The sequence below is a fragment of the Pantherophis guttatus genome, chromosome 3 (assembly GCF_059756535.1).
Source record: "Pantherophis guttatus breed Tessera chromosome 3, ASM5975653v1, whole genome shotgun sequence".
In the NCBI taxonomy this organism is placed as follows: Eukaryota; Metazoa; Chordata; class Lepidosauria; order Squamata; family Colubridae; genus Pantherophis; species Pantherophis guttatus.
Genome location: NC_142065.1, coordinates 182,772,350 through 182,800,325, shown reverse-complemented (window position 1 = coordinate 182,800,325; position 27,976 = coordinate 182,772,350). Strand labels below are relative to the sequence as shown.

At 39.9% G+C, this 27,976-nt stretch overlaps 1 protein-coding gene across 3 annotated transcripts; it reads left to right on the top strand.

Annotated features, from left to right (window-relative positions):
* Window positions 1-27,783, top strand: IL7 (interleukin 7). 3 transcript variants are annotated; one of them, XM_034430011.3, is made up of 6 exons: window positions 1-699; window positions 9,464-9,538; window positions 16,390-16,472; window positions 24,883-24,948; window positions 26,601-26,723; window positions 27,407-27,783. In XM_034430011.3, the coding sequence occupies exons 1-6, from the start codon at window positions 690-692 to the stop codon at window positions 27,566-27,568; spliced, it is 519 nt and encodes a 172-aa protein (XP_034285902.2). In that variant the 5' UTR covers window positions 1-689; the 3' UTR covers window positions 27,569-27,783. The 3 variants fall into 3 exon arrangements, with proteins under 3 accessions (XP_034285902.2, XP_034285901.2, XP_087746847.1); XM_034430010.3 differs by having other exon boundaries at window positions 16,348-16,472; XM_087890721.1 differs by lacking the exons at window positions 1-699; window positions 9,464-9,538 and adding an exon at window positions 13,397-13,471 and having other exon boundaries at window positions 16,348-16,472.
* Window positions 27,784-27,976: the final 193 nt, after the last annotated feature.

Sequence of the window (27,976 nt, the reverse complement as noted above, 5' to 3'; positions counted from 1 at the left end):
CATTTTCCCTAATGGTTCTTTCCACGCATAAACGGAGCCTTGGCAAACCCTCTGGTGGAGTGGAGACGAGGGTGATCCCACCTCCTTTGTCATCGGGCTATTTCATCCCGGAGAGAAGTCCCCAGCAGTTCCATCGACGCCCGTCGGCGAGCAAGGAGAACAGCGGGAGGGAGCGGAGGAAGCGGTGCAAAGACCGCGCGGGCCAGGCAGGGCGCAAACATCCGCGCCGCGCAGTGGGCGCGCGCCTTTCCGCGCTTCTTTCGGCAGGTGGAAAAATGCGCAACTCGACCGCAGCCGGGAGTTCGAAAAGCTGAAAGAAACCTTCCGAAACTAGCGGCGCTCGTTCCGGCCGGAAAGCGAAACTAGTTCGGCTCATACGGAAGTTCTCGGCGGTTTAAAAAAAAAAAAAAAAAGGCAAGCCTGGTTCGGCTCCAAGAGCGGCTCCGCAAGCTTTCCTCTCCCCTCCGCTTCAACTAAGCCCCAAAGTGGTCTAAAGGCGAGGCTACTGTAGGACGGCTCCCCGCCCAGCCTTTTTATTTAATGTTAATTATTACGGAAAGCTCGTTCTGCTGGCCGTTCGCAGCCCTCAGCACAAGACGCCGCCGCGGCCAGGATTTTGCACCGGGACGGTAGCGCCATGGACGTGACTCCGGCTCCATCATGAGCAAGCGGCGTCCGGCTCGCGGACCATGTCCCATGGTAAGGCGAATGGCGCGCCCTCAGCCGCGTCTCCATATCCGGGAAGAGCGTGCGCCACGCGCTCTTTTGGGCTGGCCAGGCGTCGGCGGACGGAGGAGCCTTTCCCGCCCCCTCAGCCTGCGACCCACCTGGCTTCTTCCCGGCCCGCGCCGTTCTCGGCGTCCTTTTCTGCAGCAGCTTCGCCGAGTGTGGTGTCAGGTTTTGCGGGCTTGCGCCTCGCCTTTTATCCCTTTTAGCCACCGGCGGGGCTTTCCCAATTTCTAAGAGAATGAAAGTGGAAGCACCTTATTCCCAGCAGCTCAGGGAACAAAATACCCGGAATGTCCCGAGGGGAAGCCAAGGGAATGGATAGTGAGAAGAGCAAGGCAGGTCGGAACGAACCCTTGTCATTAACCCTCAGGGTATTTTGGCTCCTGTTTGGGAAGCCTCCGGCGGCTTCACACACCCAGAATACCGAGAAAACCCACCTCTTTCCGACTTAGCCGGGCCAAATTCCAGCTGCTGCGGCGTGGGTTCTGCAGACCGAAACTGAATCGGGGCTTGTGTGCACGAATCGTTCGCGCTATTTTTTTTTCGGTTTATCTCTCGCCTTTCCCCTCCAATAAACCTTTCTAAAGTTAAAATAAATAAATTAAAATTAAAAGGCCATAGCGATGAAGGTGACATTTCAAAAGCAGTCACGTTTGAGATGAATTTCCGATAGTAGCCAATCGATGATAATTCTGATAAATTTGAAGAAGAGGCCTGTGGTTTTCCATAAAGAAAAACAACAACAAGGGAGGTATAGAGAAGATTTATAGACATACAGAGTTTGAACCAAAATCAGGGTCCCCTGGACGTTTTGCAAGCAGGTAACCTGCTCTTTTCAAATGTCAAATAGAAAAATGTAATAGGCTCTGAATTGTCATAATCTCAATATAATCCCAGAAGTTTTCATTCCCTGGAACGTTTGCTAAAGATAACATTTTAAAAAGTGTTTATTTCCTATTAAACTATTATGATAGAAAAATCATAGGTTTTGTCTTTACTCACATTCTTTATTTTAACAGAAGCTTAATCTATAGTAAGGTAAAGGGGAAAAGAGGCTTGTAATGCTTGCTAAAATCTATGGGGCTGCCTGTTACCTTCCTTCTGCTAGGCTTTCTGGAAGTCATGTGTCTGAGCTGAAGCATGTTTCAGTTTCATTGCATCCAGGCTGAATGAGAATTATAAAACTGCCAAGTTCCAATGTTTGCTTTTAGTTCCCAGAAATGATTGGACTATGCCCGCTGATTCAATAAAGTTACCAGCTGATGATCAGAATACTGTATTGGAAAGGTATATATAAACTGTGGCTCCCCATTCATTTGCCATTCATTGATGGGAGTTCTGTGTAACTTTGCTCCTGCCAGCTTTTTGCTCAATTGCATGTTTATTCACATGCTCACGAATCCCTAATCTCTCTGAATTGTTGAACTGGCTGTAAAAACAATGTAAGAAATTACTGTTTAGGAGCAGGTTGAAATTAAGAATTATTTCTGAATGTGCTGAGGATTGTGTTAATGATACAGTACCCACCCCCAATGGATTACCCAGTCAGAGTGCTGTCTTCCTTAGTATCGTCACTTTTTTATATACAGGTAGCCAGTGGTGGGATTCAAGTAATTTAACAACTGGTTCTCTGCCCTAATGATTTCTTCCAACAACCAGTTTGCCAAACTGCTCAGAAAGTTAACAACCGGTTCTCCCAAAGTGGTGCGAACTGGCTGAATCCCACCACTGCAGGTAGCCCTTGATGTATGACCACATGCACCACAATGGGGTCCAGAATTTCCATTGCTAAGCAAGGTGGTTTTTAAATGAGTCATGCCTGATTTTGCAACTTTGTTGGCTACAGTTGTTAACCAAATCACTGCAGTTGTTAAGTGAGTCACACGGTCGTTAAGTGACTCTGGCTTCTCTCATTGACATTACTTGTCAGAAGTTGTCTGAGGAAGTTGCAAATGGCAATCACCTGATCCGAGGATGTTGCAATTATCATAAATATATGCATCTGAATTTTGGTCAGATGACCATGGGGATGCTGTGACAGTCATAAGTGTGAGGACCAGTTGTAGGTCACTTTTTTCAGTGTCGTAACAGTTACTAAACAAATGGTTATAAATTTAGGACTACCTGTTTACTTGTAGTGCCTAATGGAATATAAAGTGGGAACCTTTTTTCAGAAGCAACTATTTTATTTGGGCAGAAGGGCAAGCCAGTCAAGAATTACCAATATGTATCTTCTAAATCAGCAGTTTCCAACCTTCCCTGTGAATGACGGGCAGGCACACCCCTTGTGCAAGGAGTACTTCATGTGCAAGCACGAGGGGAGCATCGTGCGTGAGTGCAAGCTCCTGCTGCAAGCTTTGCATGCATGTGATCAACTACCACTTGCATGGCCCAGTCCCAAACGCGCTGCAGCCCAATAGTGGGCCATGGCCCAAGGGTTCAGAACCCCTGTTCTAAATGCTACTTAGGAAGCTACAATCCCATGTGTTTTCAATATGTGCAACACATGTAGGAAAGAGGTGGGTGGTTGATTGTCCAATTGCACTGAAAGTAGCTGCTGACAGTCTATGTGGGATTATTCAACTATCCTATTGAGTTTAATTATACGTACTACTAGTTAAATTCATGGAAGAACATAATCTTAATTATACTATTTTAAGAATAATCTGTATTAAACTCATTGGGATTTTTTCCATAATTTTTGTTAAAGATTTAGTAACAATAATAAAAGTAAAATCAACTCTGAAAAAGGAGAAATAGAAAGAAAGTTGTTGTCAGTCGTGAAGTCGTGTCTGATCCATCACGACCCCATGGATAACGTTCTTCAAGGCTTTCCTGTCCTCCACCATCCTCTGGAGTCTATTTAAGCTCACACCGATGGCTTTAGTGACTCCATCCAGCCACCTCGTTCTCTGTTGTCCCCTTCTTTTGCCCTCAATCATTCCCAGCATTAGATAGCATTAGATAAGTCTTCATTCTTATAAGGTTACACATATCTCTTCCCATAACACATTTCTTATTTATATGCAAATCATAAATCATCAACTGTTCAGTCCTGATGTCAGAAAAATGTCTCTAAAGGGCTACCAGAGGTGTATAGAAAAAAGTCTTGTTTTAATCTTCATCTGATAAATTAACAACATTGCTGACATTTCTGAGGTGATAGCTACTAATGTCTAGTCCCATTCTTTGAAAATCTCTTGAAGTGTTTAGAATGTTAAAGCGCCTTATGTCATTTTATAAGTTGCCATACCAAATGCAAGTTTACACTTTTTTTCTGTCTGGAATCTTTTGTCTCTCTAGTGTGTAATTTTTGAACTCAGTCTCTCGTACAACTTAGACAAAATACCCCAGTTCCCATAAAATGCTGTTTATTTAATTTAATCATTTACAAAATCTTACAGTAAAAGTCTCAATATTACCTAGATCCTTAAACTTACCTAGATCCTTAAATCATGTATAATTTCCTAAGATCAAAATCTTAATCGAGGTTTTTGCCATTTATTTCCAATTCTTTAAAATTTAAGTTTAAAATTTTATAGCCTTAGAGTAGTAAATAAATAATTTCAGACATTGATTAGAAAGGTTAGCTAAGATGGTAAACATGATAAATTCTTCATCTCCTAGCACTCAGACCCACAGGAAACTTCTCTTATCTATCTGGAGCATGTGGCCGATCTTTATCTTCTCCTTGTCCAGAGAGGTTCTGAAGAATTGGTCCACTTGTTGGCTCTTTGGTCTTTGTTGCATTTGTCTTCTCTGCTTTAAGATGTTCACCAGGCCTCCCCTGAGGGAGTCATTTCAGTGGGACTCAGTGGGACTTATTTCCAAGGATCACAATAGTGACACAATATTTATTTATTTATTTATTCATTTATTCATTTATTTATTTATTTATTGGTTCGATTTATATGCCGCCCTTTTCCAGAGATTCAGGGCGGCTTACAATGCGTTAAGCAATAGCCTTCATACTTTTGTATATACCTGCTTAGTAGGGCTTTCGGGCCCCCCCAAGCGGTGTTCTTTTTTATACAAAGTCAGCTTATTGCCCCCACAAACCGGGTCCTCATTTTACCTACCTCGAAAGGATGGAAAGCTGAGTCAACCTTGTAGGGGTCTGCAGTTTGCATATGTGCAGGGATTTTCCTATCTTGGAGGGCAAACCTCAGATAAGGAAGGTTATTTGCACGTAGGCATTAAGACCCTAACTCTGTAAATAAGAGGAACAGCAGGAGAGGAAATGGGATATATGTGTATTAGACTTTAATTAAAGTCTAACATTATAAGTGCTTAAGCAAAGCAGTAATGGTTAACCAAAGACTCTAGTTACCTGGAAGATTCTGTAGCCAATGAGATGCTGCCAAGTACGCTGTAACTTGAAAGTAACAAACTATATAATGTCACTATGTAAGACAATAAAATCACCACATATATCCTCAACCTTTGTGTGTGCATGGTCACTCTACAAACCTTGAGCCTGGTGAGATTTGAACTTGCAGTAATTGCAGGCAACTGCTGTTACTTAACAGTGCTTTAGTCTGCTGCGCTACCAAGGCTCATGCTATCACAGTTACTCAACCTAATCTAGATTTGAAGTACTATAATTATAAAAGATCTGTGTATCTTCCTACAGTATTTCTAATAGTGTTTTTATTGCTGTAGGTTTCTAGGAGTTCAAAATGGTACATGAACTCAATAAGAACAATCCTTTAGGTTTATTCTAAGCAGCACAAGTTCATAGAGTTTTTCTCGTTAAATCTGCTTTCTATATTGTGTTAAAACATTATTTGACTCATTTGGTTTGTTTGGGGCTGGCCATTTATGGTTTATTTAATAAAAGTTGATTAAATAATGGTTAGTATGCTGAGTTTTAATCAGCGAAACAATTCATCTGTTAAACTACTGAAGTTCGCAGATGACACAAAAGTGATTGGTCTCATTCGAGACGATGAATCCGCATACAGACAGGAGATTGAACAACTAGCCTCGTGGTGTGACAGAACAATCTGGAACTGAACACACTCAAAACCGTAGAAATGATGGTGGACTTTAGGAGAAACCCTCCCATACTACCACCGCCTACAATACTAGACAACACAGTATCAACAGTAGAGACTTTCAAATTTCTAGGTTCTACCATATCTCACAACCTAAAATGGACACCCAACAATAAAAATGTCATCAAAAAGGCACAACAAAGAATGTTCTTTCTGCGCCAACTCAGAAAGCTCAAATTGCCCAGCTGATTGTTGTGGCCTGCCAGTGGCCTGCGCAGATCGTGGCTGATCCCAATGAAGAGGAGGCTGGTGTGTCGCGCCAGCAGCCTGCGCAGCCAGCGCTCATGTCGGACAGTGAGGAGGCTGAAGAGGATGTGGTGCCAGAGGCAGAGACTCAGCCAGGGCCTTCAGAACCTCCAGAGGTTCCTTCAAGTAGAGAGAGCGAAGTGGAGGAGCCTCTCCTCAATACGCGAGCACACAGGGCCGCCAAAAGGCAGGAGTGGCTACTCAGGAGGCGGAGGTCTACTCGAGAGTAAGGCTTGAGGATAATTGGCCACTCCCTTAGCCTATTTAAGTCTCATGCTTCTTGCTGGAAACAACTCGTATTTATAATCAGAGTATTTTGGTTTATCATATCTTGTTTTCTGGGCTGGTTGCCAACCTTTGCCAGTCTTGTTTATTCTTGCTACTTAATAAATTTGATAAGGACTGTTGGTGTGTGTCAATATTCTTGGAAATCCAGAGCTGGGGCAGAACACTGATACAGTTCTACAGAGGAATTATTGAGTTTGTCATCTGTACCTCTATAACTGTCTAGTTTGGTTCCACAACCCAACAAGACAGACACAGACTTCAGAGGATAATTAGAACTGCAGAAAAAGCAATTACTACCAACCTGCCTTCCATTGAGGACCTGTATACTGCACGAGTCAAAAAGAGGCTGTGAAAATATTTACAGACCCCTTGCATCCTGGACGTAAACTGTTTCAACTCCTACCCTCAAAACAACACTATAGAGCACTGCACATCAGAACAACTAGACACAAGAACAGCTGTTTTCCGAACGCCATCACTCTGCTAAACAAATTATTCCCTCAACACTGTCAAACTAGTTACTAAGTCTGCATTACTATTAATCTTCTCATCGTTCCTATCACCCATCTCCTACCACTTATGACTAACCTTGTTGCTGGTATCCTTAAGATTTATATTGACTGTTTCCCTATGACAATCATTAAATGTTGTACCTTATGATTCTTGACGAATGTATCTTTTCTTTCATGTACTCCGAGAGCGTATGCATCAAGACAAATTCCTTGTGTGTCCAATCACACCTGGCCAATAAATTATTCTATTCTATTCTATTCTATTCTATTCTATTCTATTCTATTCTATTCTATTCTATTCTATTCTATTCTATAGAAGAAAAATAAAATGATCTATATTGATAGTATTGTCATTTTTATTGAATCCTATTATTGTATTCCCCGCCAATAAATATTGTATGTTTAGATATTCACAGAAATACAAATTTGAAGGGGCCAAGACGCTATTATCCAATTCACTGCTCATACTAGGAATCCACCTTAGAGAATCCCTGATAAGTGGCCTGCTGGCTAATTGGCTTTTGCTTCAAGAAACCTCCTTCAATAATTGTTTCCACTATTAAATTGTTCTAATCATTATCAGCTGACATCCAATTTTTTATAAAGAGATAGGAGGAGAATATTATTTTATGTCTTGCATTCTGAGACAATAGAAGCTGAGTTTGACTTTCTGTTGTGTATTCCTTCCTGTTAGGAATCTTATTAATCTTTTCTCAAAACTGAAAAATCTGGGTTCCCATATTCTTTCCATGTAAGATTTAATTTCCAGTTCCTGATCATCTGTTTTGCTTTTCTCTAAAATTTTTTTTCCAGTTTCCCTAATTATTTCTTAAAATGTAGTCTCAGAATGGAAGTAGAATAAAATGGAACTTACTTCCTGTGATTTGAAAATTTAATTTCTTTGGAAGCAGCCTAAAATTATGCTTGTCTTTTTATTTTATTTTTTTATTTTATTTTGAATTTGTATACTGCCCTTCTCCCTGAGGACTCAGGGCGGTGAACAGCCAAATAAAAACATCAAATACAAATATTAAAATACAGTTAAATATATATATATAGATTTGGCCCCATTAATTAAAACGATAAACAAAACAATTAAAAACACTAAAAAGAATTAGGCCAGCCCGGCTTGTTGGAAAAAGAAGGTTTTAAGGGCACGGCGGAAGGCACTGAGGTCATGGATTCTCCTTATCTCTGGGGGCAACTGATTCCAGAGGGTAGGTGCCCCCACAGAGAAGGCCCTCCCCCTGGGGGTCACCTGCCTGCATTGTTTGGCTGATGGCACCCCGAGGAGGCCCTCTCTGTGGGAGCGCACGGGTCGATGGGAGGTCGTCGGTGGCAGCAGGTGGTCTCGAAGATAGCTAGGCCCTATGCCATGGAGCGCTTTAAAGGTGATAACCAACACCTTGAAGCGCACTCGGAAGACCACCGGGAGCCAGTGCAGTTCACGCAGGAGCGGTGTTACATGGGAGCGCCATGCTGCTCCCGTCACTACCCGCGCTGCTGCGTTCTGGACCAGTTGGAGCCTCCGGGTGCTCTTCAAGGGGAGCCCCATGTAGAGAGCATTACAATAATCAAGGCGAGAGGTTACGAGGGCATGAGTGACTGTGCACAGGGAATCCCGATCAAGAAAGGGCCGCAACTGGCGGATCAGGCAAACCTGATAAAAGGTCCCCCTGGTTACAGCCGTCAGATGTTCCTCCAAGGACAGCTGCGTATCCAGGAGGACTCCCAGATTGCTAGCCCTCTCTGTGGGGGCCAAAGACTCGCCCCCAATAGTCAGTGATTGAGTCAACTGACTATATCGGGATGCCGGGAACCACAGCCACTCAGTCTTGGAAGGGTTGAGCTTGAGCCTGTTCCTCCCCATCCAGATCCGTACAGCCTCCAGGCACTGGGACATCACTTCAAGGGCATCGTTGGGGTGGCCTGGGGTGGAGATGTACAGCTGAGTGTCATCAACGTACGTGGCTCACCCCAGAGCCACGGATTATCTCACCCAGCGGCTTCACATAAATGTTGAACAGGAGGGGCGAGAGGACCGACCCCTGAAGCACTCCACATATAAGAGGCCTCGAGGTCGACCTCTGCCCCCCTGCCAACACGAACTGTGACCGGTCGGAGAGAAAGGAGGAGAACCATCGTAACACGGTGCCCCCCATCCCCAACTCTTCCAACCGGTGCAGCATGATACCATGGTCGATGGTATCAAAAGCCGCTGAGAGGTCTAACAGGACCAGAACAGAGGAGCAACCCCTGTCCCGAGCCCTCCAGAGATCATCAACTAACGCGACCAATGCCGTTTCCGTGCTGTGCCCAGGCCTGAAACCAGACTTTTAGCAGTTATGCCATACTGGTGACTCATATTCAGCATGTTATGTATAATTTTAGATATACATTCACACACACTGTTCCAAACCCCATTACTATATGCTAGATTCCCTTTTCTGAGCCAAAAAAAATTTGAATTTATATTCATTTAATGTCATTTTGTTCTTTTTAGTCTATTTCTTTAACCTTTCAAGATAATTTTGCTTGCTATTTCTCTGTTCTAATGTATTAGCTTTGTGATAACTTTTATGTCATCTACAGTTCTAATTAATACATGTTCCCTTTCTCTCTTCATCCAAGTTGTTCATGAAAATGTGGAAGAATACCGGACAGAGGATCTGAATCCTCTGGTATCCTGCCTGATACCTCACTCTGGTTTGTATATTTTTTTCCAAGTCCATACTGCAGTATATTATTAATTATAATTGTATTATCAGGAACACTTTTTCAAAATTTTTGATGTATTTTGTCCATAGGGTTCCTGCTAGGATGAAACAAAATTAAAAACCAAATTTAACAATGGTGTGTTTTGATAGAGTTATGCTGAATATTAGTAATAATTCCATTAATTTCATGATACTTAGAGAGCAAAAAATTTATTGTCAAATCCAAAATCTTCCCATTTATTTAAGGTGACCAGATTTTAACATTGGTAAAGAGGGACATTGTGGGCGTGGCTTATTTTGTGGGCGTGGCTAGCTGGTCATGTGACCGGGTGGCCATGGCTATGTGTATAGGGTAAGGTGAACAGATTTTAACATTGGTAAGGACACCATTGTGGGCGTGGTTTATTGTGTGGGCGTGGCTTGGAGGCCATGTGACTGGGTGGGCGTGGCTAGCTGGTCATGTGACTGGGTGGCCATGGCTATGTGTATAGAGACTACTCAGAGGGCTGAAAAGTCATTTCTGACAGGTCCTCACACTTTTGACTGGTCCTCACACTTATGACCATCCTCACATTTATGCCCGTGCAGCATTCTTAACAACCATGTCACTCATTTCACAACTGCTTCTCTTCACCATGGTGACAAGATAGGGCAAAAACGTAAAATGTGAGGACAGTCGTAAGTTCGAGGACTGGTCAAAAGTGTGAGGACCAGTCAAAAATAACTTTTTCAGCCCTCTGAGTAGTCCATATGCATAAAAGGATACAGTAATAGAGAGGGATGAAGGAAGGGAAGGGAAATTAGAGTAGGAGTGACGGTAAGAGAGGGAGGAAGAAAGGAGGAGAAGGAGAAAGGAAGAGGAAATAGGGAGGAGAAGAAGAGGGTGGGGGGAAGAGAAAGTAAGAAGGAAAGAAAAGAGAGGTGGTAGGTTTGAGGAGAAAGATTGCTGTACAATAAAAAAGATGAAAGGGAAGAAAGCCAACCCCAAACAAATATAAAGATATTAAGATAAAGAATGAATTGTTAAACTTTAAAGAATAAAAGAGAACAAATATGAATAAATAGCAATAATTAGAAACACACATACAAACATACAATGTATTTTCTTTGAACAGAATATTTGGCTGGTTCACAAATTTAAACAGTGTTTAGTCATTTCAATTTAATTTACAATTTCTATATTTCCTTTTTGCCATATTTATTCCTCATCTATTTTTTTAAAAAAACAATATTATCCTTCATCCTCATCTCTAATCTTAATCAAATTCAATTTTTCCCTTCTATTCTATATTATACCCCTTCCCATTGTCATCTATTTTTATATCCATCCTCACATTGGTTAATTATGTAATATGAGTTGTTTAATACAAATTCAACATTTTAATATAAATCAATTAGTTATATAACTATCTTTTTTGTATATTAATCAATATGAACATGAATATTCCAATTATTTCCATGCAATCCAATTTCTTACAAATCAATTAATTATATTTACCAATAATAATAAACCAAATAATTTCCCCCATATATTCCTCCAAACCACAACTTAACCATTTCTGCTTTCAACACAGTATACAGTATTAATAGTATCTCAATTATTACAATTCCCTAGTTAAAAAGAGCTTTTTTTTCTTTTGTGTTTTAAAATCTTGAACTCTCCTCTTTTGCCCTAAATAATTTCCCATTGTTTACACCTACCTTTTTTGGTGAGGAAAAGGAAAATAAATCTGCTGCCTAATTTTCCAACGTTGCAAGCAAACAGCAAAGCAAATAGCCTGTTTTACTTTCAGTTTCGTTTTGAGCTTGGTTTGCACAAAGAGAAAAAAAAAACTGCTGAGCAATTTAGCAAGCGCAGAGCCCTGCGCAAATCAGAGCTAATCAACGTAGGGCGGCCCTTTGAAGCCCCGCGGCAAGGGTTTAAACAGGTTTTTTTCCTCTAGCCATCAGCGGTGACTCAGGAGGCAGCCGGGACTCAGGAGGCAGAATGAAAAATCGGGACTTTTTTAAAACGCCGCGGGACGCGGGACAAATTGCTCAAAAGCGGGACTGTCCCACCAAAAGCGGGACGTCTGGTCACCTTACATTTATTGGATGTCAACCCCTGCATTTTTTTTACTTTCTCAAAGAAAACAGATGGTATTTGACTAGACAACTACCGTACCAGTGCCTGTGGATGATTTGTAAATCCCTGTAAAGTTGAAGATCAAGGTCCTAACCCTTGCCTTATATTACTATCAGGCCTGACTTGGAATCTTCCTCCATCCCCCAGTTTCTCATAATGGCTTAGTGAAACATATATACTGTTTTCAGAGCAAAGTGAGCCTTAGTAGAAATGGCAACATGCTATGTTCTTGCTGTATTTATTGACCAGCTGATATATTCATCCTTTTTAAAATTAGAATTGCGCTTGCCAAAATTTGTTTCCAAGCTGATGTTGGGGTAATTAAAACCCATCATCTCTGTAACTGCATGAGTTTCAAAAGAGTTTCCATTTGCTTGTGGAAGTGATAATTCACATCTCTTCTATAGGCTGAGTAGTAGTGAAGATAAAACATTCCTTCATTTATCGGAATTGTTTGTTTTCAGCAGGATCAACAAGTTCATTTCCTTGGATTTCTGAGCAGCTGTAGCTATTTTTACCATATACATTACTTCCTCAATTTTTATTGCTTCTGTTCCTTTTGAACAAATTGTATTTCTCGCCTGTTCCATTCAGGGAATCATTCTACCAAGTCTCACTTATCCAATTAACATCATGTTTACGTTTCTGCAATATTAGAATTTAAGCTCATTTTGCTTACTTTACGTATTTTAAGCATGACTTTGTGACAGCAAAGGACATTAATTTTATTCTATATTTGTTCTGGATTTCTGTCCATTGGGAGCTTTGAAGAATTCATCTTCAAAGCTCCCAATGACATTTAATATGCTTCAGCCAAGGACTTTGTTCCCAGAGTATGAAATATAATGTGGTAGCACTGGCTTTGCCATCCAGGTAATGAAGAAGCCAAATCTCTCCATTTACTTGCGGTATTGTTATTTCCACACTCAGTCCTTTTCCATAACCTGAATCACATTTCCTGAATTAAAGATGCAAGTTGGCAAAGATTAGCTTCAGTTTCTTGTAGTAAGGAGTCATGGCTATAGGTAGACTACAGGTACTCCTTGATTTACAACATTTCATTTAGTGTCTGTTCAAAGTTACAATGGCACTAAAAAAGGTGACAACTGATTTGTATTTATGATGGTTGCAGTGTCCTTGGGTCATGTGATCCATCTTTTGCGGCCTTCTGACAAGCAAAGTCAATGAGAAAGCCAGATTCATTTAACAACCATTTTATTACCAACTACAGTGATTCACTTAATAACTGTGTCAAGAAGGGTGGTAAAATGGGGCAAAGCTCACTTAACAACTGTCCCGTTTAGCAACAGAAATTTTGGGCTCAATTGTGTTCATAAATTGAATACTATCTATATCTGCTTTCTTCTTATAAGTAGGCTGTTTTCTTTTAAACCTGATCTATTGTTCTTTGTCTGAAGACTCAAGAGTTTTTGTCCTGTGAGTCCTGACATACAGTATTTCTGAGCTTCATTGTATTACAATGCAACTTTTATCTTCTCCTATTATACTGAGTTCCACAGCTGTAATGAGTTGGAATTAGGCATAATATTTCTTTTAAAAAGTCATAAATGGTGCATATCTGTTTGGCAGATTTAGTTCTTGCCTAAACATGATCAAAAGTGCAACAGAAGTAAAGTAAGAAACTAAGAGCTCTAAAACTCATATCTGTTGTTTCTAATCTGTTGTTTTATTTGATAGTTGTACTGTACGTTCCCTTTTTGTGAGATGGACAGCTATACAAATTGGATAAATAAATAAATAAAATTCATTGTGCACTGGACTTGAAATGCAAAGAAGGTATAACAGTTTTTTAAAGTTTTAATTTAGGTTAGCAATTGAAGACAAGTTGCTGGGATGATAATAAGGAATCTTTGTTGGATTTGCACTGCATTGGATTTACCCTGATTTATTGTCAGAGTGTATATTCAAATGAAGCTGTAGTTTTTGATAATGGTAGCTCTTGAGTATATGATTATTCTTCTGCATTTTATCTCTCAGTTAAAATATTTTTGCATGAAACTCTGCTTAAATTACTTATTATTGCAACTCACTGCACTATATTACATTACATAAGGTTACATTATTATTAAATTAACAGGAGTTTAGAACGAGACTTTCTGTGATCACCTCAATATTATAAATTCAGTGTAAATCCATTATTTAAGTCCATCTGTGCAGAAATTTAGAAATGGATCTCATTTGTTTAATATGCATCAGGATGTTTGTTAAAAATCACTATTAACACCATCAGAACTTCTTTTATGAAGTTTTTTTGTACATCTTATCTGAATAATATCTAAATTGAATTTGTATAGTGTTTTTCCAGTGACTACCCTAAGATCTGATGAAAAGCAGATGTAACATCACCTAGTTTTCCCTACCTATCCCTTCAGTTTCTAGCTTTCTTTGCCATCTATCCTGAAGGGTGCTGATGAGCTCAAGCATTTTGAAATATTTTAATTGATTTAAATATATCTGGCCATAATGTTTTCATGATACAGTACCTCCAGATTTGCTTTTTTTGAAGGATTTTGGCATATCTGTATGCAATCTGAATTTTCATCAGAGAGAAATATATTTGAGTGTATTAAATGAGTGAATACTTAATCATGCCTTAAAATAGTGTTTTTTTATGCTGTTGAGGACCATTGTAAAATTTTGCAAATGTATGAACTATGCAGTTAAAATCCTTTCTATCTGTTTTTTAAGCATTCAGGGAATTCACATTTTTCAATGACTAAATTTATAGTAGCATTTGTGAATGGTTCTCCGTTCCCTCTAAAGGCTCTTTGAAACTAAATTGTATGCCAAAAAATATTGGTACAGAATTAAGAATTAATTTAGCAGTTCAGGCATGAACTAAGATGCCAAGTGGACTTTGGCCTAACCAGCTGATTGTGAGGGCATGTGGAGAAATGAAACTGACAGTGGTTGAGCTTCTCTTACCTGACAGCGCATATGTAAAGGTGTGTCTGAAGTTGTCAACTAACTGCCGAAGATTTCCCCACATGCATTGAGTTCTGGCCAACTAATCAGTAAATTAAGAATGACTATTGTGGGGAGGCTGCAGGTTGCTACCAAATCAACATCCATGGAATCTCTCATTAGAATGAGTCTTTAAAGATTGCTGTAAACTTTCCAGTAAGTAGCATCATACAGACAATTAAAAGTCAATTCTCCTGCTCTTTGTTTTCTGAGACTAGGTGTCATATATGTATATAGGATGTTCATAGAATCATAAAGCCGGAAGGGGCCATTGAAGTAATTAAGTTCAAACATCTGTTGCAAGAATCCAAATTAAAGCATTTCAAATATCTATCTAGTGTTGAACACATTCAATTAAGAGGCACTTATCACCATGATTGAATTTATTGTCCATAATGCTAGTAACCGTCCTTAATATTTAAGCAGAATCCACCTACCTGTAATTTAAATCCTTGTCTAAGTTTCTGGGGCAAAAGAAAACAGGTCTGTCTTCTATCTTTTAAAATATTTAAAAAGTGCTACCATAACCCCATTTTCTTAGTTGTCTTTTATCCAGGGTAGAAGTTTCTATTGCTAATAATTTATCATCTTTTTCTGTATCTTTCCCAAATTTTCTGAATACTTTTAAAAGTTCTATGTAGAACTGGATACAGATCTTTATTTTCTTCTATATATTGAAGATAATTTTTCATTCAAATACCCACTTACCTCTTTATTTCATTTATGTCATTCTAGAAACAATTAAACTTTATTGATATATTTATTTGAATTTATATGGCTGTCCTTGTAACAGTGACTCAGAACAGCTAACATAGAATTAAAGCTAAATCATCATCATCATCGATAGATGGACAAAAATGCTAAATCCAGTTTAAACATCTGGCTTATTGTAATCATCCATAATATAATGGCAACTAATATTCATCTCACAGGACTCCTATGCGCAGGAAAATAGCTTACATAAACATTAAAAGTTTCACTCAATCTTTCGGTAGGCAAATACTCAGCTGAACGTTTTGTGTGGAATTGAGTATCATAGTGGATTGGGCCACATTATAAATCAGGAAAAGATGAGGAAAGAGTGCCTTTATTCTTAGTTTTAGGAGCAATTTTGAAAAATAGTGATCTTGGTATGTAGCTGATCATAACAGATTCTGGGGACTGCAAAACAATCTTTGGTGCTGTATGTTAAACATCTAATTTATTATGTATTTCCAGTGCAGGTAATCCTCAATTTACAACCATTCATTTAGCAAGTTACTGAAGTTAGAACACCAAAAAAGTGACTTTCAATCACTCTTTGCACTTCCAACCATTGCAACATCCCCACAGTCACATGATCAAGTCCAAGTGTTTGGCAGTTAGCATGTATTTGCAACACTTGTAGCATCCTGTGTCATGTGATCACCATTTGAGACCTTCCCAACCAGCTTATGACAAAGTCAATGGAGAAAGCTAGATTTGCTTATGACGACCGCATGATTCACTTGAGTTCAGTAATTCACTTAACTGTGGCATAAAAGATCATAAAATTGGGTGCATCTCACTTAACAACTATCTTGCTTGACAGTGGAATTTTGGCTCTGATTGTGGTTGTAAGTTGAGAACTCTCTGTAGTATTGAATATTATGGCATGTTAGCATGTATGATACTGATGCTCATGGTAATACAATCCAATTCTGATTTAGCTTCTTTAAGGTATATCTTCATGATTCTGCCATTGTTCTTAGTTCTGGTACCAGAAGCCTCATCTGATATGACTGAAATCCGAAATGATTATGAGAATATTCTAGTCAACATGATTAATCATCTGGTGGGTAGCATTTTTTTGTTTGCATTTAAAACAAAGCTACTATATTTCTTTACAAGACAGTTTTAACGTAGATATCTGAAGAAATGACATTAGAAATAATTTATGTAGAACTTGCAGACAGAAATATAGTATTGGTCAAGAAAAAAATACCCTTAATAAGGGGAATGAGGTGATGGCATTTAAGCCTGTTAAGCCTGTTCCACTTCTTATAAATAGTGATGGAAATGTAGATCCTATTGCAATGGTTCATTTGAGTCAATTACTGCCTGATCTAGAAAGAATTACTTCTACTGTCATTTTTTCCCTCTCTCAAGGCAAATGTATTGCCTCCCTAAGTCAGTTTGTATTTCATGTAAATCAAGCCTTTGCTTGATGAGTTTTTGAAATGGATTACAATCACCTGAATTCCTAACAGAATATGCAAAAATGAGCATCAAACAGGGGACCTTGCATGAACAATGGAATTTGTTCAATAAATTGGACCAAATATCTGGATCATCCTCTCCCTCCCTGGGGTTTTATAAGACCTACAGTAAGACTTGATTCCAAAGTGAGCCAAATTCTTAGATTTATAGGAGAGAGTAACTTTTTTTAAGGCACTTGGATTATGCAATGATCCGGCATTAGTTCTCAGTCCTTTTTCTACAGGATTGAGACTAGACTGAGTAACCAGTCTGCTCCTTATAGTAAGTATGTAAGTAAGTAAGTAAATATACTAAAGTAGTAAGTTTATAAATTTTTTAAAAATCTAGAAATTTGCCTATCCATCAAAATTAAAATGAGTAACAAGTTACTGCAAAGGAATATAAGGTGTCCCTGAGCTAGAAATTGAATAGTGCCCTATTCCAAACCCAACTATAGATAGTGACCATAGTTGGGACTAGCAAGTGGTTACTAAATGAAAAAAATAATGTGACGACAACTGTGCTTAGGATCTTACAACTATGCTTAGGATTTTATTTCAATTTATTTTTCTTTTACCTTTCCTGGGAAGGTTGCAACTGCAGACATAGGTTGCAAAGTTACATTTTCATCACTGTTATAACTGCAAATGGTCGCTTTCTGAGGCATTTACTAAGTGAAAATTATTTGTATGATTTGTATGATCTTTGCTCATACTGTGTGCATCTGTTATATGCAAAACAAACTCTGAACTACTTCCCATAAAAGATATTTCTCTTTGAAAGACCCGTGAAATAATGTATCTATAAATCCGTAGACTTTGTTTTTAATATTGAATGTATTCTACAGACTAGCATGCAATGCTATATAAAAAGATGGAGTTGGTTGGTTGCCAGGAAATTCTATTTGTGTGTCCAGCTTTTTGATTTCAGATACTTATATGTGATTTTTGGCAACTTTGATGCAGTAAGTATTACTTGGTATTGTATGTCAATCAAAACCTCTTCACTTTGTAAGTGCTGGTTCATAAAATTAAGATTGCTACTAAATATACAGTGGGGCAAAAAAGTATTTAGTCAGCCACCAATTGTGCAGTTCTCCCACTTAAAAAGATGAGAGAGGCCTGTAATTGACATCATAGGTAGACCTCAACTATGAGAGACAAAATGAGAAAACAAATACAGACAATCACATTGTCTGATTTGGAAAGAATTTATTTGCAAATTATCCTCCCAGATGTTTTGTAGTATGTTTTCAGAATTGCATTATCCAGCTGAATTCCAAGATGGAGGACTGGTAGGATATATGCTTCTCTCGCTCGGCTTTTAAGTTTTTATTACGTCTTTTATTGCAGTTTCTTTTAAACTGTGCTTTCAGCTTTTACTACCCCCCCCCCCCGATTCTTGCAGGGAGTTTTAATGCAAAATTGCATACCAGTTAATTTTTCAACTCTCTCCCGGCAACTCCCATTTTACTCTGGCAACGAGCCCGGTTTTGCAATTCTTCTGATATCTCTGTTTGTTAGGCCTAATTACCTGGCCCAGCGCCCTGCCTTCATTACTCATATTGCTTGCGAACAACTCGGCAAATGTTCCCTATGAGCTGCTTTAACTGCTCTGACTGCTTTGATGTATATGGGCTGACCTCCGTTGAAGCTTTACCCATATGATTTGTTTCTAACCGGGGGACCCTATAAGCCAGGGATTGTTTTAATCTACTATCAGAACGTTAACCTGCTTTGGGCCTTATTACTACCCAATATCCTCCACCAAGAGATCAACTGGCTGCCCTGATATGAGTCCACACAAACGTTGTTCCTTGTCCCCGAGGGACCCCTGTGTGGAGACCTCCCTTGAAAACACAATGGGCCCCTTGCCTAAGATCAAAAAGACTGACACCATGAAATTGAATCAAGATCCGAACATATCAATTACTTCCTTGGACGAATTCTTCCAAAATTTAATATCTCTAGAGTCTCTGCCCACCTCTCCTTTGGAAGAATCGGAATCCCCGGCTGCCTCACTCTGCAACACACCTTCTTTGCTGGACTGGCCGACACCATCAGATGCTAGTTCTGTCTTGCCCTGTTTCACTGCTTTGCCGTCCCCTATGACTCAGTTTAGCCGTCGGATATCCGGCTTTTGCAGCAGTTCTGTCTCCGTCTGGCTGACTCTATTACCCTTTTGACATCCTCTGTTGGAGTGCTGGAGGGCAAAGTAGAATCCCACTTTGGGGACTTAGTAAGTCGGCCTCAGCATCACATTCATGTAGAACCAACAGACATGCACTAGGCCCGTCCCGAATGGATAGCCATCTCCCTCCACGACTGACGCCGTTAGTGAATCTCTAATTGCTCTCAGCCAACCTATGTCTGAACCTGGCCCATTCTCACTTTAACAAGCAAGACTGGACCAACCGTAAAACCATATTAGACACATTGAGGCTCTTATCCAATTCTCACATCCTGAACAATGAGCTGCTTTCTGTGGAATGGCTTCCTAGCACATCCCACCACAAACGCCTGATTCTCAAATTCAGCTCATCCAAGACCACCTCGCTTTTATGTGGTCTTCGCAACCATCTGACCCACTTTGGAGTCTTCCCTCAGAGATGCTTTATAAATATCCATCTATCCTCCCTTGGGTGGAAGCCGATCAACGTGGACACTTGTCGGACGGGGGCGGAGTGCAAGGACCTTCACACGGAAGCTGGTAGCCTTTTGAGGGATTCAACTACCAGTTCCACAAATCCGTTGGCGACCCAGCAACAACAGGAGGACGACCTCCGGACTAGAAATGTTGCGCTCCCAGATCAATCCCTCTCTACCTCTGATTCTGAAGGCCTATCAGGCCTTGGCCCCTTATCTCTGACCACTTGTTCCCCTTCTGCTCCGAGAATCTCGCCTCCCGAAATGCCACTCTCAGTCCCCGCAACTGGCTGGTTTGATCTTTCAGACCCCTCGGGCTCCCCCTCTTTCCCCGTCTATCATCATCACCAAATCACATAACGGCTGCATTTCTTTTGATGACAACAACACCATACAGTTGTCTCCCCCGACAGTTCTTCCTGTACGACATTCAAGCCACTACCGAGACCAGAACGACAACTTCAGTCCAAATCTGGCTTCCCTTCAGAATTCTCCAAGAACTAATAATGACCCTAAAACTAAGCAAGGAAACCAAGGCAAGATAACAGATTTTTTCCGTCTAACTGTTCCCCGGTCCCTCCACCAGCCCCCTGTTGCTTCTAAATGACAGTCAAAGATCCACTCTCCAACTCTCCCTTGGTCCATCATGAGTTGGAACATTGCAGGGTGGGCGTCCAAAAAAGCCGACCCGAACTTTTTGAACTACCTCAAAAACTTTCAAATTCTCATATTTCAGGAAACATGGGAGGTCAATGACATTTTGCTATGTGGTTTTGAAATCATATCCCTGCCAGCCCGTCCCTCACTGCTTGGTGGTCGTTCGAAGGGCGGCCTTGCAACAGGTATCTCCCTGGATTTGCACGCAAACGTGGCTCTTGTGAACTCTCTTCCCCCTTATGCCCAGGCAAATTTGATATCCGTCGGGAAGCTCTTGCTCCTGGTGTTTAATGTCTGCCTTCCTCCTGGGGGCTCTCACTGGGACTTGGATGAGCTGTGGGCCGGTCTGGAAGACTTTCTCATTACCATCATACTTAGATTCCCTCATTCTCTGGTTCTTCTTGTGGGGGATCTAAACGCCTGCATTGCGGGGACTTGGGAAACCTTAGTTGCCTCTCGCTGGTGGACAGGCCCGGCCATGGATGACCATCCCCTGGATACCCTGAAAGGGAGAGTTTCCAAGGATCAGAAAGTTGACAAAGCCGGGACCTGTCTAGCTCTCCTTACCGTCAAACTAGACCTTTTCCCCCTTAATGGCAGATGTGGGGAATTTACCCACTTGGCCAAAAATGGCAACAGCGCAATAGACTATACTTTGGTTTCGAGAGCCTTTTTGCCATACATTCCTTCAAAGTAGACGACAGGATTTTCAGTGACCACCTTTCTCTCATTACAGTTGCACGGCTATATAGATCTCAAGGCCATCCCACTCACGCCTTAATAGACTCTAATCCCAGAGGCTCCCCGATGTTGCTGAAATGGTCAAAGTCTCTGGCCCTTTTCCACACACGCTTTTATCATCAAGAAGCAGCCAATACCTTGCCAGCCTTAATCGGCACCAAGGCCACACCTGGCGTGCTACTGACCGCCTTCACTGAGTATCTAAACGGTCTTATAGCCTCCTTTCAGCCCCTTACCCTTATCCCTGGTAGAGTTTCCCAGAGGAAGGGAGCCCCTTAGTTTAACTCACAGTGCAAACAAGCCAGGAACCATATGAGATTTATATATTCTGCCCACAAACGAACAGGTTCATCGACGCCCCCCCCGCTTATTTCGAGGCCAAGAAAGCATACAAGCTAGCCCTTTCAAGAGCTAAGCAAGACTGGCATCGGCTAAGGTGGGACGCATTACTAGAGGCGGCAAAATCCAGCAACCCTCGAGATTTCTGGAGTCTGTTAAACAGGAGGCCAACTAGTAGGCTCACTCATTCCATCTCTGCCACTACATGGGAACTCTTTCTACGCCGAGTCTTTTATGACACTGACATGCCAGTTTCTTCGACCTCAGGCTCTCTTCCTAACCATCTTCCCAGATGGCCTCCTGTCGAACCATCCACGATTGCCAAGCTAATCGGACAACTCAAACTTTGAAAAGCCCCCGGCCCGGATCTCATCCCAGCCGAAGCCATCCTAGCCCATAAGGACTGGTGGACCCCGGTTCTTACTGAGGTATTCAATGCGATCAACCAAACGGGCCTTATCCCCAAGCTATGGAAGGATGCCATAATCATCCCAATACATAAGAAAGGCGCCCACTCTGATCCTGGCAACTTCCGTACCATCAGTCTTCTTTCAATTTTGGGGAAACTCTATGCCCGCTATCTCCAGTCCAAACTGGAGTGCTGGGCTGAAGAGGCCGACCTGTTCGGTTATGAGCAGGTGGGGTTCCATCCAGACCATTCTACAATTGACCATGCTTTGATCCTCCACCATCTTGCTGTAAAATATTCTACCCCCGGAAGGGTCGTCTCTGTGTTGCCTTTATAGATCTAAAGGCTGCCTTCGACAGCATCCCTAGAGCTAAGTTGTGGGCCAAACTTTCCGCCTGGGGTATAGACAAAAGATTACTCTGGTTTATCTCCCAATTGCATGACCAAACAGAAGCAAAAGTGCGCCTTGCCCCGCAGGGGGATCTTTCTAATGCTATCCCAGTTAACAAGGGTGTTAGGCAGGGGTGTATACTGGCACCCTTTCTCTTTAATTTATATATCAGTGACTAGAGAAAGGCATTTTTGGATCACATGGTCTACATCCATGCCCCTAGATTAGCTGATTATAGATGTCTGCTTCTGCTCTACGCTGACGATGCCGCAATACTTTCATTTTCCCGGGTGGGCCTATGTAGAGCCTTAAAAATCCTTTCTGCTTATTGCTCTGCTAACCAACTGCATATAAAACACTCTAAGTCTAAAATCATGGTTTTTGCAAGAAGCAGGAAAATTTATCATTCGAACCTTGATTGCATCCCAGTGGAAAGGTCCACAGATTTCAATATCTAGGTATCCTCTTTCAATTCAATACCAAGTGGCCTGCACAGGTTAAGTCTCTCTGTAATAAGGCTAAGATTTCCACCCATGCCCTCGTGCACTTTTTTCATACTGAGGGGGCTCATCACATCCCCTCAGCAATAAAAGTCTACAGGGCAAAGGTGATAGCTGCTATCACCTATGGTGCCCCCCTATGGGTCCAATCCAACATCTCTTGAGTCTGTCCACAGCCAGTTCCTACGCCGTTTGATGGGAGTCCCTCCCTGCGTAAGTAATGCTGCAATTCGTTTGGAACTGGACATATCCTCACTTGCTACAATCTTGTGGAAACGTGCAATTGGCTATTGGTTGTCCCTGTGGAATAGACTCCCAGGCTATTACCTAGGCCAATGCCTATGGCGGGACTCTTTTCATAGTCCCTGGGCCCATAATATCCATACAAAACTTTTGAAGATCGGGATTTCCCCCATTGAAGCTTTTACTTTAGGCCCTGATGCTGCCAAATCGTTGATTTTTCAACGGCTGGATGACATTGATAGACAATTAAATCTGGCAAACGGATCGGGAACATGCTCATCGTTTTCCCTTGGTATTGTTCCCTTGCCTCACCCTCCACCTTATCTCTCCATGTTACACTCTATCAAACATAGGCTCGCATTTATGAAGGCACCATTTAACGTGATCCCCTTGAGTGTCCTCGACAGTAGGCTCTCGGGGGGAGTAAAATCCATCTATTGTACATGTGATGGCTGATCCCCAGAATCTCTGTTCCACATTACATTCGCATGTCCCCACTACCGAGACATAAAATCAAGATTCATTTCTCCTATTTCCCAGAGATTCCCTGGTTCACCTGATCTGTTCAGCCTTTATGTCCTACTCCAGGACACAGACCCCAATATAACTCCAAAGGTGGCAAAAAATTTTGCTGCAGTCGTGGCTGAAAAAAAACGGGGGAAGAGACGGGTAACCCCTACGGCAGAGGATCACTAGTATTGTTAGTACAGAGTGTATCTAAGGCAATAGATGGTGTACTGTCACATGATCTATTTTTGTAAAATTATACTCCCCTTCTATGTGTATTTTAATTTGGTCTTTGACCGCAATAAAAGCTTACTTACTTACTACCTATGATGTCAATTACAGGCCTCTCTCATCTTTTTAAGTGGGAGAAGTTGCACAATTGGTGGCTGACTAAATACTTTTTTGCCCCACTGTAGATAACTTTCAATAAAATAGCCTTTTCCACTATGCTGTTTTCTAAACTTGCTGAAAAAAGGCAAGCTAACCAGCATGTCTGTGAATAGAAATTGTATTATTTGCAGGGCATCAGGTACAGAGGATAATATATATATATATATATATATTTATCTATCTTTTTAGTGCTAATATGTGATATATTTGATTGATATATTTTAATAAGGATGGTTTTTTTAAAGCATTGTTTTTTGATGGTATTAATATGTAGTGATTTTGGTATATTGTGTTAGGATTTGTTTTGTTGCTGTCTGAGAATTGATCACTGGATTGGACACCGGAGTTAAAATGTTTGTGCTAAGATGCTTTGGAACCTTCCCTTATCCTCCACTGAAGATTATAGAGTCCTTTTACAGGCCAACAAGTTTTCTTTCAAGAGAATAAGAATGATTTTGCAGATTTGTCTCTATGCTGTAGCCCCATAACTCCAAATCTGCTTCAGGGTGTTGGGAGCTTTTCACAGCAATCATGGAGTCATGGTGCAGGGAGATATATAGGTAAGAACAATTGGGAAAATGTGTTCCTTTCCAACTCTGGTGATAGCCCCTTCTGCTGGACGAAAGGGCATCCTAACAGCAGAAGGAGCTCCGTGGGATACTGTCCGTTGTTTTCAAGCTTTCAACTTAACTAACAGAATCCATTATTGAAACTGAAATATCTATAGGTTATCTCTTTTGATCTACAGTGGGTGTAGTGATTAAGATACTGGACCTTGGATTATAATCCTTGGACACAGAAGTCAGCTAGATGACTTTGGGCTAGGCATTTTCTTAGTTCACAGAGAGGTTGCTGTGAGGAAAAAATAGGAGGAGGAAGTGTTGTGCACGCTACCTTGAGTTGTAGAACATTAAGGCAGGAAAAACAAATCTACTGAAAAAATAATAAATTTAAAAATTATTTCCACGTATTTAGTGCATTCCAAAATATCCATGTATGATTAGTGATTGATAACTTAATTGTTCATATAAAACAATTTAAATATTTAGAAATAAACTAAAAAATTAATAACTCTAAATTGATATGTTAGTAACACTACATAATTTAAAACTAAAGAGTAATATTCAGTACTCAGATGTAAAATAATTAATATAGTGCTTCTTACATATGATTTTTTTTTATAGGAGACACTAATTAATCAGAACATCACATCCAGCTGTAACGGGAGATGTTACCCCTCTTCATTTGAGGTAATGAAGATACGCCATGAGATAATCTGTCTGTAATTTGACAAGCCAATTTATGTAGCAATATGTAATTGTTGGGGGTTGAATCTGAATTTTCAAAATGTAAGGACGTTTTATAACATTTCGCCTAAGAAGCATTTTGGAGTATTCATTTACCACCATTTTGGCTGGTCATCAAAAAGGTATAGTGCAACTATGAATTATATATATAAATAATGTGTGTGTGTATGTATACACACATACACACACACAAATTCGTACCTTGCATTTTGAGAATTATACTCTTTCCAACTATTAGACAGTGCTAAAAGGTTTGGCTTGTTTTTTATTTAATACATTAACAAAAATTACTTTCCGGCTTTGCATTGATAAGATATTTTAATCTTTCTTCACTGCTGCTTCTGTGCAGGACAGGAATTTAAATAATCTGTCCAAGGCAAGAGTATGGGAGGAGGTACATTGATGATGAATAGCCTTTCAGAGCCATCGAATAAGTATTGCTTTATTTCTCAACACTACATGGAATTTGACATCTATAACAACGGTTGCATACTGTAACTATCTTCATAATAATCTGGTTTAAACATTTGACTTCCATACTTCCATGCAAAAATAATTTTGTTTTTTGTTTTGAATTTGAAGTGAAAACTTGCTACTTTTTTTCTGCTTCGAATTTGAATGGGTAAATAAATATTAGACCGAAAAGTACTCAGCAATTTCTAACTTTAAAATGGATTCATTGTTGAAGCAGTTTTTCACATAGAAGGCTAAAGGAGGTAGGTAATAATGGGACTGGGAAGACTCAACCCAAACCATCATGTGACTACAGAGTTCATTATGTGGTTCCAAGTTAATCAATCTGTCTCAGCCTAAAGTTCTTTAGTAAGGAGAAAATCATAGACAACAATTAATAATGAATCATTTTTGATAATGAGAATGCTACCCCTGCCAGACCAAACTGGTTGGGCGGATATAATGGGAGGCAAGCAGTCCTTCAAGTAACCTGGCCTTGATGCAGAACTTGATAGATACAACCTATAGGCAGGTAAATGCAGTGAAGGAAAGAGCTTAGCTGAAATAAAAGGAATAGCTGTATTGTGGTCCTCATTCCTTAAAAAGGCTATGTATCTCAGGCTAGAAAAGACTTCCTTGCAGTAGGAGACAACAAAAACCAAAACCAATAGGAGCTTAAATTCCATTGTAACAGTACACAACATAACACATTTACTCATCAGAGTAAATTTCCTGTTAGCTGTTTTAAAATCATGTAGAGGTCAATATATTACCTCTATGTCTGCTGTGTATTTAAGAAGCAATCTCTTGCTATTAGGTAATTTGCAAAAGGTGCTTTGAATAGAATGAAATCCTAATCCTGACATCAGTAGACTCTTGGATAGTTTCAATTGAAAGAAATTTATTATACCACATATCATAGGAAGCATTCCAGATTATAATGTATACCTAACTTGACAAAACATTGTTTATTAGCATCAATATTTGTAACTAGTGTGCATCTGTGTGCTTTCCAGTCTTGTTGCCCTGCAGAGAGACAGCTCTGTTTTCTTGACCTTTTCTGCCGTCTAATTTGAAGAATAACTAACATGGTTATATATAGAACATAGATCCCCAATTTAATAGGATACATTTCTTTACAGAATGCCAGCATAACTTGCCTGACATTGTGTCTGAAGATAAAGACAAATTGTACTAAAAATTTTCCTGATGTAAAGAACAGCATGACCTCTGTTACAGAGTCGACAACAAAAATATTAAATAAGGTATGTGTTTAGGAGAGTTTCATTGCTGCCTTGTTCCTTTGCATTTTATTAACTTAATAGTTTTTAAAAATCCAGAATAATTAGAATTTATGGAGGTAACTGATAACTCATTGTATATTCTATGGGAAGAAAAGGTATAACTATAATAGAGGAAAGATGCTTATAGTGAGATATAAAACTGTAATTCACAGAAGTCCATTATACTGAGACATCACAAAGTTTAGACTACCCAGTGCATTCAAAACTAATTCAAGATATTTAGATTGTAAGATTTCAAGTCCAAACCAAATATTCAGGAGATTAATAATCACCGGAAGAGAAAACCTGTTGGTAATATTTTAGAATTCTTACTTGCTAAATATTGGAATAAATGCATTGTAGTAATATGCTCTCATATGGCTACCTAAAGAAGTACAAAAGAAAAAAAAATAACATATTTTCTTTAGAATTCTCTCATATGTAAACACTAATTGCCCTCATTCACCTATGAATGCAATAGAGTAGCTCTGATTTTTCCATAGCATTTTCATCAGAAAGTGACTGGTTCTAATCAAATTCTGTCAGTATCTTTTAACTGGCAACAAAGGTTAGATCATTTTTTACAGCCACGTCTAACTGAATTACATACTGTTCATCGATAAATATTAATTATAAACAGCTTATACGTTTATGTTTTGATCTAGAATGGTTATACCTTACAACCACTCAACCACCGCTGCAATTATCGTCAATGCAGAAAATACATCAGAAAATTTGACTGTATCTATACTTTGTGTTGCCTAAAGAATGTTGTTTCAGCCTTGCGTGTCTGGTGGCAGAAGTTTCTTTATCATAGTTATTCCTAAAAGGAATAAAGCGATAAGTATAACTTTTATAAGAGTTAAGAGCAGCTTTTATAATCTAGATATACATCAGACTTTTTCTACAGAAAATTATGCAAATATCCTCCGCTAATTCCTTGACAAGACTGTTGAATTTGTTCCATGAGTCCCACAACAGAAAAAAATGGAAGAAGAGAAGCAGGCTGCCAACATATCAAAGTTCTTAAGTGCTAATGAAAGAAGAAGAAGAAGAAGAAGAAAAAAAGTCAATAGATGAAATGTTCCATATTTATTCGTTTCTGTTTTACAACATATACATGTGCTGTATATATTTTGCATCCTAAGAAATTTTCATCAACATAAGGATTCCTGAACATATTGTCTTCATACGGTAGTTAATAGATTTGGAAAGAAAATGAAGAGTGATAATTG

What these genes read in the sequence shown, in the direction of transcription:
- IL7 (XM_034430010.3), top strand. An exon ending in GTTACCCCTCTTCATTTGAG is followed by an intron (nt 24,949 to 26,600) that starts GTAATGAAGATA and finishes ATTTCTTTACAG; the next exon opens with AATGCCAGCATAACTTGCCT. An exon ending in CAACAAAAATATTAAATAAG is followed by an intron (nt 26,724 to 27,406) that starts GTATGTGTTTAG and finishes GTTTTGATCTAG; the next exon opens with AATGGTTATACCTTACAACC.